At 37.2% G+C, this 12549-nt stretch overlaps 1 protein-coding gene across 4 annotated transcripts in view; it reads left to right on the plus strand.

Annotated features, from left to right (window-relative positions):
- LOC115213843 (phosphatidylinositol 4-phosphate 3-kinase C2 domain-containing subunit alpha) overlaps nucleotides 1-12549 on the plus strand; it is a 214296-nt gene that overhangs the window by 191509 nt on the left and 10238 nt on the right. For all 4 annotated transcript variants that reach the window (XM_029782778.2, XM_036504583.1, XM_029782779.2 and 1 more), the window contains 14 exons: nucleotides 249-329; nucleotides 906-1094; nucleotides 1343-1436; nucleotides 1834-1928; nucleotides 3124-3298; nucleotides 4796-4903; nucleotides 5651-5743; nucleotides 6436-6565; nucleotides 7411-7547; nucleotides 7842-8011; nucleotides 8805-8961; nucleotides 9894-10126; nucleotides 11665-11740; nucleotides 12249-12385. In XM_029782778.2, coding sequence (XP_029638638.1) covers nucleotides 249-329; nucleotides 906-1094; nucleotides 1343-1436; nucleotides 1834-1928; nucleotides 3124-3298; nucleotides 4796-4903; nucleotides 5651-5743; nucleotides 6436-6565; nucleotides 7411-7547; nucleotides 7842-8011; nucleotides 8805-8961; nucleotides 9894-10126; nucleotides 11665-11740; nucleotides 12249-12385 — 1875 coding nt within the window. The remainder of the gene's footprint in view (nucleotides 1-248; nucleotides 330-905; nucleotides 1095-1342; nucleotides 1437-1833; nucleotides 1929-3123; nucleotides 3299-4795; nucleotides 4904-5650; nucleotides 5744-6435; nucleotides 6566-7410; nucleotides 7548-7841; nucleotides 8012-8804; nucleotides 8962-9893; nucleotides 10127-11664; nucleotides 11741-12248; nucleotides 12386-12549) is intronic.

Below are 12549 nucleotides of genomic sequence, written 5' to 3' on the forward strand. Positions count from 1 at the left end.
TCTCTCTCTCTCTCTCTCATACACACATACACACAGATAAGTAGTTGAAGCAGTTTAGTGAGATTGGGTGAGGTAGCTGACCACTGACTTTTGTGTAACAATTTCATATCATACAACACTTGTATCATTGTGGACAAGTCACTTAATTCTACTTGTCTTGACTCATTCTTCTAAAACCTCAGCTCACATTTATCAAAATAGTCTCTTCATCTTTCAATCAATGAGTTTACAAATTGTTTTCATTTCAGCATCAAGAGAACTTTTGAGTCTTTAAGTGCAGAAGATCAAGAGATAATCGCTGGTGTTTTAGAGAAAGATTCTGCTACACAGTAAGTTTTAATTTCTCTATACAACTCCAGTTCCTTTCATTTAAAAAAAAATTTCATTGAAAAATACAATAATCACCACCATCAGCATTTAACAGCCATTTTCCATGCTGGCAAGGGTTGGATGGTTTAAAAGGGGCTTGATGCAGAGGACTGCACCAATCTCAACCACAAAAAAAAATCTTTAGAAGACTTGTCAAGCCAAGTGAGACCGATGCCAGTGTCAGGTCAATGGCACCCATGCCGGTGGCACATAAAAACACACCCACTACACTCTCGGAGTGTTTAGCATTAGGAAGAGCATCCAGCTGTGGAAAATTTGCCAGCTCCCTGGCTTACCAATTTTCAGTCAAACCATTCAACCTATTAAATGGTGATGATGATGACGACAATGATTGCTTATTTTTAGAATGACATAGTAGAGTAGGTGTGAGAGGCCAGATCTAGCCAGTTTGAATATAAAACATATAGAATATTTGGGCCAGTTTAAATGCAAAAGAGTTAAGGGGTTAATGTGTTAATCAAATTAATTATTTTTATGTAATGAAGTAATGTTTGGTTTGTCCTTTCTGTTTCCAGGTGCACCGAAGTTGAGTTGAAGTTATTGTGGGACAAGAGAGAACATTTAATGGATAACCCTGCATTCCTTCCACGAGTCCTCCAGGCTGTTCCCAGCTGGAAATCCCATTGTTTACCTGAAATCTATAGCTTGCTTGAACTCTGGGAACCAATTCAGCCAACTCAAGCTTTTGAACTACTTCTTCCTTAGTAATTACCACCTTTGTCTCCATTATTTGAATTTGTTTTGCAAGAATTTTGATTTAAATCCATGTGTTGAAACCAATATTATTACATTTGGGAAGATTTGTAGTTGATAAAGACTATAAATGCACTCAACGGTTGGTGCTTATAATACATATATTACAAAATTAAATGAAGCATTAGAATTTATATTCTTATATTTTTTTTACTCTCTCCTTTGTTTTTATTTTACTCTTATTTTATTTTATTTCTAGTTATCCTGATGCCCATGTCAGGGAAATGGCTGTTGACTGTTTACAGAGTCTTCCAACTGATCAACTTATTGATTATCTTCCTCAATTAATAGAGGTATGTTCTACTGTTTGGTGGAAAAAAGCTTTCCACATTTCATTACATAATCTGTAATTTCCACATTTCATTACATAATCTGCACATCCCCATAAACTAGTGGTTCACCAAAAGAGACCAGTAGAATAAGTACCAGGCTTATTTTATACAATTTGTTCAACTAAGCCCTTCCAGGTAGTACCCCAACATGGCTCTAATTCAGAGACTGAAACCAGTAGAAAAAAGGGTAAAAAAAAATGGTTATTAAACATTTTCCTTGTCACATTGTAAGAAGCTCTCCATTTTCACTATTTTGTTATTCTACTTCTTGATCCCAATATTTCAAGCAAGCTTTTCATTTTGTATATATTTACTTTGGCCTATTACTTATTTCAATTCTCTATTTCTCTATTATCAGGCCCTCAAGTTTGACTGCTATCACAACTCCCCACTGGCTAAGATGTTATTAGAGAAGTCTTGTCATAGTATCCAGTTTGCTCACAAATTTTTCTGGTTTGTTTCTTATATTATTTATTTATTATTCAAATTAACTGTTGTAATAATAATGAAATTATTGTATACATGTTAATTGTTTCTCATTTTAATTTAACTAATAAAATACAAATAACATTTATTAGTCTCACCGTGAATTCTATTCATACTGTTATTTCTTATGTATTGGATATTGGAAAGATTCTCTCACTTAAACTACACAATTTACACGTTGTACATAACTGCAAGTTGAGTAAACTTTGTTCAAGCTGCCAGGCATTCATCATACTCTCACAGTCAGTCAGTGGTATTGGTGGAAATTCCACATGAACAATGTTTAGAAGACTAGTGATTAGAAAGAGGGATGTCATTCTCAGAAAAACACTTGGTCTCAAAGAGGATGAATTGACTGGAATTTTCAGCTGAGCTTTTCTATGGATAATTCCAAGAAAGCCCCTGCCTGACATTACTACTGAACAACACTACCAGTTCATGAGAAACTAAACAGGTGTAGATATGCCATCAGAAAGGACTGTCTGAGATGCACACGGAGCAACAAAACCATTCTGCAAGCATTTGTTCATTATCTGAGCATTGCTGATTTGTGGAGTTATGTCGAAACAGCTGTTGTCACATTAGGACAGATTCAGCTATTGGCTGAGTGAACTCTGCTAAATGCACCCAAGACTAGGTAGTGGCATTAAACAGACAATGGATTAAACCTGTTCTTCAAGGTGGTCATGGTGAGATTTGAAATCAGAAGGCAAAAAGCCAGAGCAAATATAAGAAGGCACCTATCAAATGCTTAACAATTATGCCAGTTCACCAACCTGAACTGGTACTTAATTTATTGACTCCAGAAGGATGAAAGACAAAGTTGATCTCAGCAGGATTTGATCTCAGTGCTTAGAGATTTGGAATAAATATTACACACATTTTATCCATTGTTCTGATGAGTCAGTCAATTCACTGCTTTTCTGTCTTAAATTGATACCTATATGTAATATCCTTGTATATTTGATACTTATGATATGTAATATCCTTACATATTTGATACCTATATGTAATATCCTTGTATATTTGACACTTATGATATGTAATATCCTTACATATTTGATACCTATATGTAATATCCTTATATATTTGGTAGTTATAATATCTAATATCTGTATATATGTATTTATGGTATTGTATATCTTGTAACTTTTATATTTAGGTTATTAAAAGGAGCCGCTCAAGACAATTCCTGCAAACATTGGTTCAAATTAATGTTTGTGGCTCTTGCAAATGTTGCCGGAGAGTCTTTGTATGAAGAATTCCGTAAACAGGAGGATTTGGTGAAAATTCTCAGTTCTATGGCTGAAAAATTGAAATCAGCAAAAGACAAAGATGTAAGGAACACTATTATTACATTTCTTTGATATTTTTTTTTATATATTGGTTTTCTTATACCTTGTATATCACAGATTTAGAATAACTACACCAATTTCCTCTGTGTCATATCATCATCATCATTTAACGTCTGCCTTCCATGCTGGCATGGGCTAAACAGTTTGACAGGAACTAGCCAGGCAGGAGCCTGCACCAGAACCAGACTTCTGTGTCTGTCTTGGCAAGGTTTTTGTGGCTTGATGCCCTTCCTAACACCAGCCAGCAGATTGGACTGAGTGCTTTCATAAGAGGTGACTAAAATAAGGTGGCGAGCTGGTAGAAATGTTAGCATGCCAGGCGAAATGCTTAGTGGTGTTTAGTCTGCCATTACATTCTGAGTTCAAATTCCGCCGAGGTTGACTTTGTCTTTCATCTTTTCGAGGTCAATAAAATAAGTACCTGTTAGGCACTGGGGTCGATGTAATCGACTTAATCCCTTTGTCTGTCCTTGTTTGTCCCCTCTATGGTTAGCCCCTTTTGGGCAATAAAGAAATAAGAGGTGACTAAAAAGGTTGACAACAAGAAGGGCACCTGGCTGTATAACACTGCATGGAAAGTAGGTATAAAATGCTGCAGCTGATGATAACAGTGGCAATGGTAGTGGTAGCAGCAGTGGTGGTGGTGGTGGTATCAGTTGTAGTGACAGTTTTTTTATTATTTGTTTCCATAGGATTTCCTTTTATCTTTTACTTGTTTCAGTCATTGGACTGCGACCATATTGGGGCACCACCTTGAAGTGTTTAGTGAAAACTAATCAACCCCAAAACTTATTTTTTTAAAGTCTGGTACCTATTCTATCAGTCTCTTTTGCCAAACTGCTAAGTTACAGGCACCTAAACTAACTAAGACCAGTTGTCAAGTGGTGTGTGTGTGGTGGTGGTGGTGGTGGGAGAAAACACATATACACACACACACACACAGATATATATATATATATATATATATTATATATATATATATGACAGACTTCCAAGTTTACTTACAAGGTATTGGTTGGCCCAAGGCTACAGAAGAAGACACTTGACTAAAGCACCATGCAAACTGCATGGTTTCAAAGTGAGCTTCTTAACCACACAGCCCACCGTCATTTTTACATCCGTTTACCCATGTTTGCATGGTTTAGATGAGTCCTCTCATCTAAACCATGGTCCCAATACAGCATCCCAGCACTTGTTGCATTCCTATGTCACATCATTTCTGAGACCCAGCTTCCTAAGACGAGCTTTCACTACTTCTCTCCACATTTTCCTTGGTCTTCCTCTTTTATTGGATCCTTCCAACTTTAATTTTCTGACACTTCTTAATCCACCTGTCCTCATCTATGCACATTACATATGACATACCAGCATAGCTGTCTCTCTTTAACCCATTTTTGTCTCTCAACCCATTTAAATAAGAATCAATATCTTGTCGAATAAGTATCTTTCAATGAATGCTTGTTATCTTTTTAATTTCAGTTGTGTCTTCAACAACAGCTGGATATCTTGTATAAATGGTTTGCCAAGAAAGGTGAAATACACCTTCCTTTTAACCCCAGTTTTGAAGTGTGTGGCATCGATTTGAAGGTAAGTAACTGTCAGTTTTTGTGGGGAAAACAACTACTTTATTTGATGGCATAAAAGATACACAGGCATATTAGATGCATCTCAATTTCAGCTGCACATATTCAGGAATAAATTCTTTAGTGCATTAAAGCATGTGTTATTTAAAGCAACTTTCTATATAGGACTGGCCTGGGATGGTATTTTTGAGACATTTTTCTAGATAAAAAGGTGTGTTTTATACGCCATCAAATATGGTATATCATGGTTTTAACTCATGGTGTTTATCTCACCTCCACAGTAGTATGGCTGAAACTACTGTGGAGGTGAGGTAAACACCATGAGTTAAAACCATTTGGCATTATTTTATTAAGGTATAAGGTGGCAAGCTAGCAAAATCATTAATATGTCAGACAAAATGCTTAGCTGCATGTCTTCTAGCTCTTTACATTCCAAGTTCAAATTTTACTGAGGAGGACTTTGTCTTTCATCCCTTCAGGACCAATAAAATAAGTACCAGCAGAACCCTGGATTTGATGTAACCAACTAGCCCCCTGTCCCAAAACCATTATTTTATCCAAGTATGATTGCTATATAATTCAGTTCCCCATCTCTTCTCTAAATCTATGGCCTTCTGCCTCATCAAAATAAATCAATAATTAAGGTGACAGCTCTGTAAAGTGGCTCTAGATTTATCCATCTCAATCTTATTGTTTTATTATGGGATTTTTTTTTATCTTTCATTTTAAATTCTCTCTCCCTTTTTTACAGTCCTCTTCGTATTACACCTCCAATGCTTTCCCCTTGAAACTAGTTTTCAAGAACTGTAACCCAGAAGCTGAACCTGTCTACATTATGTTCAAGGTAACTATTTATATCATATATTTTTGCTTCAAAACACATCAAGCACAATGTATGTATAATAAGATTGATGTGTATATAAGTTAACCCTTTTGATACCAACCTGCTTGAGAGCACTCCTAGTTCTGTGATGAAAATAATGAATTAAAATGATTTAAATTAAAATTTCCATCATATTCTAAATATCAGCTTAATAATGACAAAGTGATTTCCATAAATTCTTGGCTGTGTGGTAAGTAGCTTGCTTACCAACCACATGGCTCCGTGTTCATTTCCACTGCGTGGCACCTTGGGCAAGTGTCTTCTACTATAGCCTCGAGCCGACCAAAGCCTTGTGAGTGGATTTGGTAGACGGACACTGAAAGAAGCCCATCATATGTGTGTGTGTATGTTTGTGTGTCTGTGTTTGTCCACCCAGCATTGCTTGACAACCGATGGTGGTGTGTTAACGTCCCCGTAACTTAGTGGTTCGGCAAAAGAGACTGATAGAATAAGTACTAGGCTTCCAAAGAATAAGTCCTGGGGTTGATTTGCTCGATTAAAGGCTGTGCTCCAGCATGGCCGCAGTCAAATGACTGAAACAAGTAAAAAAAAAAAAGAGTATGTATTTGTGTGTGTGCGCGTGTGTATTTTCATTTAATTTGTCTTGTACTTATGCCTCCTGACTGAATGTTAATTCTGTTGATAATCCATAGGTGGGTGATGATCTCCGTCAAGATATGCTGACCCTCCAGATGATTCGAATTATGGACAAGTTGTGGCAGCAAGAAAAATTAGATTTAAAGATAATTACTTTTGCTTGTCTCAGTACTGGACCAAAGAAAGGTACGGACAGTCTTCTTTGCTTCTTTTTAACTTTTTTTTAATCATTTTGATTTTTTAAAATTTCCCAGCAAGACACAGCTGTGTGGTTAGGAAGCTTGCGTTGCAAACACATGGTTTGATGTTCAATCACTCGCAACAGAGTTTGAAACTCATGGTATTTTATGTTTTTGTAAACTTCCATTGATGTGTATATTCATTCTGAACATTTCCCAATAGATTTGAGCAGGATGATGCTATTTACTGTTGCCTTTTCAACATTATTGCATGCTAATAATCATTTCATATTTGCTTGGCAGACTTTAGCACACATCGGCAAATATTTTGTTTGCTGAATTCTATAAATAAGAACGACCATTCTTGTTTACATTCAGAATTGCAGATGGTGTCTCTGGCTGAAGAGGCATTAATTATGCCAAAACACTGGTGTATCAGAGTCTGCTACATCACTGAAGTGTGTGTGTTGCCAATACACATTGTCTGAAAGAAGTTGTTCTCCAAAAGCAAAACCCAACAGCGAATAGCATATTTATGTTCAAATCTGCCAGAACATGTTAAGAATGAGTATACTCATCTTTGTTTTGATTCTGACTGTTTTGCATACTCAAAATAATTTAATACCTAGGGATTTTGCTATGCATCATTTACACCACCACAGAGTATCCAGAGGAACTACACAAAGTTCATCAACACCTGTACTCCTTAAAGTCTAAACACAGGGAAAACTCCACTTCCCTCTCCCAATTTATATGGAAGCTTAATGACCATGGATGTGATCACCCTACAGTAATATGTTTATTTATGTAAGCGTGAATTTGAATTCTTTTTTTCTCTTCCCCAAATTATAGGAATGGTCGAAATTGTTACAGAATCTGAAACACTTCGGAAAATCCAAGTTTCTTATGGACTAACTGGTTCTTTCAAAGAGCGACCACTTCAAGAATGGTTACAAAAAAATAACCCAACTCAACTAGAATATGACAAAGTATGTTGTTTGAATCTATTTTTTTTTTCTTTCTTTTAGTGTAATAAATCAAATCGTTTCAAATAGTACAAAGTAGTATGGTAAAGAACAGATGTAGACACATAGGCTGACCTATGACAAGTCAGTCGGAACCAATTGTGGTCATAAGTCAACGACGACCTGTATTTATGTGCCCAATTCCTTACACTAACTCATATACTGATACACACAACACTTTACTTTAATTTATACTGATTCATTCATCTTCTGGCAACATTTCAAATAAATCTTCTGGTTCTATGTTTTTACTTTCAGTCTTTGGACAACTTCTTGTGTTCTTGTGCTGGCTATTGTGTGGCCACTTACGTATTGGGTATATGCGACAGACACAACGACAATATCATGTTGAAGCAGTCGGGACATTTGTTTCACATTGACTTTGGCAAGTTTCTTGGTGATGCTCAGATGTTTGGCAGCTTCAAAAGGTAAGGAAACCACAATGGTATTTTTGAAAATTTCTTAGATATCACAAGTGACATTATATCATTATATACAATCAAAAATCAAAATCAAATTCAATGACTGGCGTCTGTGCTAGTGGGGTGCAAAGAGCACCATACGAGTGTGATCACTGACAGAGCGGCTAACCGGCTTCCGTACTAGTGGCACTTAAAAGGCACCATTCGAGCGTGATCGTTACCAGTGTCACACTATTGGCACTCGAGCCCTGTGCTAGTAGGGTATTAAGAGCAGCATCCGAGCGTGATCATAGCCAGAGCGGCTATCTGGTCTCCGTGCCGGTGACACGTAAAAAGCACCATTCGAGCGGGATCGTTACCAGCATTGCCTTACTGGCACCTGCACCGTAAAAGATGTGTAAAAGATTCGAGCGAGGTCATTGCCAGTGCCGCCTGACTCGCCCTGTGCCGGTGTGACACGTAAAAGCACCCACTACACTCTCGGAGTGGTTGGCATTAGGAAGGGCGTCCAGCTGTAGAAACTAAGCCAAATCAAAATTGGAGCCTGGTGCAGCCATCTGGTTCGCCAGCCCTCAGTCAAAATCGTCCAATGCATGCTAGCATGGAAAGCGGACATTAAACGATGATCATGATGATGATGATGACATATATACACGAAAGGCTTCTCTCAGTTTCTGTCTACCAAATCCACTCACAAGGGTTTGGTCAGCCCGAAGCTATAGTAATTCTAAAGAAATATTTTGTGAAATTCAAATTATTTGTCTTGTAACTTCAGAATCTTTTTCTGTTCATTTTGTAGGGACCGAGTTCCATTTGTTTTGACCTCCGACATGGTATATGTCATTAATGGTGGAGACAAAAACTGTAGTCGATTCCAGCGCTTTGTGGATCTCTGCTGTACTGCATTCAATATTCTTCGCAGAAACAGGAATCTTTTCCTCAATTTCTTTTCTTTGGTAAGTATTCTTTCTTTTTACTCTTTTTACTTGTTTCAGTCATTTGACTGTGGCCATGCTGGATTGCTAAGTTACGGGGAAGTAAATACACCAATATTAGTTGTCAAGCAATGGTGGGAGGACAAACACAGACACAAAGACACACACACCAAATATATCTATCTATCTATCTACATATATATATATGACACGGGCTTCTTTCAGTTTCCGTCTTCTAAATCCACCCACAAGGCTTTGGTCAGCCCAAGGCTATAGTAGAGTACACTTGCCCACGATGCCATGCAGTGGGACTAAACTGAAACCATGTGGTTGGGAAGCAAGCTTCTTACCACACAACCACATCTGTGTTTGTCCCTCCACCATCGCTTGACAACTGATGGTGTATTTACTTCCCTGTAACTTAGCAATCCAGCAAAAAAGACCAATAGAATAAGTACTAGGCTTACAAAGAATAAGTCCTGGGGTCGACTGCTTCAACTAAAGACCCTATGAGATAGTGCTCCAGCATGGCCACAGTCAAAATGACTGAAACAAGGGAAAGAATAAAAGAATATAAATGCTTTTTTTTTATGTCAAGTTATATATGAAAGTAATTTAACATTAAGCTGAAGAATCACTCAATACTTTTTCGTAGAGTTCATGTTTATTAAACTTCTATAAGAAGACTTTTGACAGTGACTTTGAAGTTTTAGCCTGCTAGCCCAGTGCCACATTAAAAACACCCAGTACACTCTGTAAAGTAATTGGTGTTAGGAAGGGCATTGAGCCATAAGAACCATGCCAAGTCTGACAAATGGAGCTCCAGCTGGCCTGCTTCGATTTCGATTTCAAACTGTCCAACCCATACCAGCATGGAAATCAGACATCAAACGATGCTGATAATGATGACAATGATGATGATATATTTATATGTGATCTCTTTTGTGTTATAGATGTCACGATCAGGAATTCCTGGTGTGTCTGAGAATGCTGTCACCTATATACAGCAAGCGCTACTTCCTGGAAAATCCGATGCCGAAGCTGCTGCTATCTTCACACGCATGATTGAAGACAGTTCCCGCTCAGTTTTCACACAGTTTAATTTCTTCATGCACAACCTTGCTCAACTAAAATTCTCCAGCCACAATGAAGGTGCCTTGTTGTCATTTGTTCCAAAAACCTACAGGTGAGCAAGACTTATTATTATTCTACATGTTTAACACTTTAGCATTTAAACTGGTCGTATCTGGCCAAAATATCATTCCACCTGTTTTAGAAGTATGTATAGACCTATTTCATTCTTTTTAGAAATCTTCAGCATGACAGCCTAATGTTCTTAAATTGTTTAAAAAAAAGTTATTAAATGGTCAGCTTACATGTTTGTTTCTTATTTTAATATTTTCAATTATTACACTTTTGCATTAGATATACTCTTTACTCTTTTACTTGTTTCAGTCATTTGACTGTGGCCATGCTGGAGCACCGCCTTTAGTCGAATAAATCAATCCCAGGACTTATTCTTTGTAAGCCTAGTACTTATTCTATCGGTCATTTTTGCCTAACCGCTAAGTTACGATGACATAAACACACCAGCATCGGTTGTCAAGCGAAGTTGGGGGGGACTGCGTGGCACCTTCTACTATAGCCTCGGGCCGAACAAAGCCTTGTGAGTGGATTTGGTAGACGGAAATTGAAAGAAACCCGTTGTATATATATATATGTATGTATATAAATGTGTGTGTATATGTTTGTATGTCTGTGTTTGTCCCCCCCAACATCACTTGACAACCAATGCTGATGTGTTTACGTCCCTGTAACTTAGCGGTTCGGCAAAAGAGACTGATAGAATAAGTACTAGGCTTACAAAGAATAAGTCCTGGAGTCGATTTGCTCGACTAAAGGCAGTGCTCCAGCATGCCCACAGTCAAATGGCTGAAACAAGTAAAAGAGTAAATAAGCATTACAGCTGACAAAGTAATCTGAATGTTAAAAGGTTAAGGCAACATCGGATAATTATCTAAGAATTTATTGATTACTAAAGAAAGGTAAGCAATCAAAATTTAGAGTCTATCTGACGTGCTGTATTTATGGGATATATATTGGATTGTCCAGAAAGTTCTTGCCAATTTTTTAAGGAAAGAAAAAGGTCAATAAATACTTGCCATTACATTTTTAATCAACCAGATATGAACCATTGTTTTACACAATACGTCTCCATCTTTCCTTTAACTTGAAAATACCCTCTTCTCAGAATTGAGATGGTTTCATTGCAAAGAATTCATCAAGGTATCTTTTTACATCATCCAAGGAATTGAAATTGTTACCATTAAGACTATTCTGCAGAGACCTGAATAAGTGGAAATCCGAAGGAGCAATATCTAGTGAATATGGAGGGTGGGGTAACACATCCCAGCCGAGCTGCAGCAATTTTTGTCTGGTTCCCAAAGCATCAAGTACCGAAAATGAACTTTCTTATCTTCCATTTTAAAGGGTTACAAAATTAACACAGGTTATAGGAACATAAACCTTCTTCCACTGTGCTCTAAATGGAGGTGTAGTCAAATCCTATTTTATGGACTCAACTATGTTCTAAAATAAGTGGAAAGGTAAGCTACTATAAATCGGCACAAACTTTTCGGACAACCCAATAGTAAGGTTATGTGTATGTATCATATAAATTTGTGAAAATATAGAAAGTTTAAATTTCCTTCCTTGTTTGTTTAGCATCCACACAGATGGACGTATTACAAATATTGAAGTCATCAACTTCCAGAAACGATACACTCCTGAGAAACATTATGTAAGTATAGCACTGTTTTGTTATTTGTATATTCATTTTTTAATTCAGTTGGGAAAATATTTATAAAAGTGACCCCTTTTCTTACCATTACAACTGTCCATAAATACTTGTTATTTTTCTCTTATAATATTATAGCGCAGGAGTGGCTGTGTGGTAAGTAGCTTGCTTAATGACCACTTGGTTCCGAGTTCAGTCCCACTGTGTGGCACTTCGGGCCGACCAAAGCCTTGTGAGTGGATTTGGTCTCTTTCTCTCTCTCTCTCTCTCTCTCTCTTCACACTCAATCAGATGTATGCAACATGCTTCGACATAGTTTCCATCTACCAAGTTCACTCACATTAGCTGTCAGAGGACTATAATAAAATACACTTTAGAACCAAGGTGCCACACTGTGGGACTGAACCCAAAAAGCACATAGTCGCAAAGCAAAGCTCTTAACAACTCTGCCACATATAACACCACACCTATAACACTTCATGTTATTTATTTTATTTATTTTCCATTTCAGACATATGTAATTAGAATCATGAGACAAAATGTGAAGGTGCCATCCATAGTCTTTCGGCATTTCTCAGAGTTCTTAGAGTTTCGAGAAAAACTGATGCAGCGATTCCCATTGGTCTACTGGCCCCCCTTATCTGGAAAGTAAGTATTTGAGATTATCAATTTTGGTTAATGTTTAGGAATGACTCTGTATCTGTAGAACTGATGTATCTGGCTTACTAAACCAGAAAAGCACATCCTCTTCTACTGTTGTCTTTATTGCTATAATGTTGATGATAATGATGATGATGAGCAACAAGTGGTGG

Source organism: Octopus sinensis, linkage group LG7 (genome assembly GCF_006345805.1).
Source record: "Octopus sinensis linkage group LG7, ASM634580v1, whole genome shotgun sequence".
Classification (NCBI taxonomy): Eukaryota; Metazoa; Mollusca; class Cephalopoda; order Octopoda; family Octopodidae; genus Octopus; species Octopus sinensis.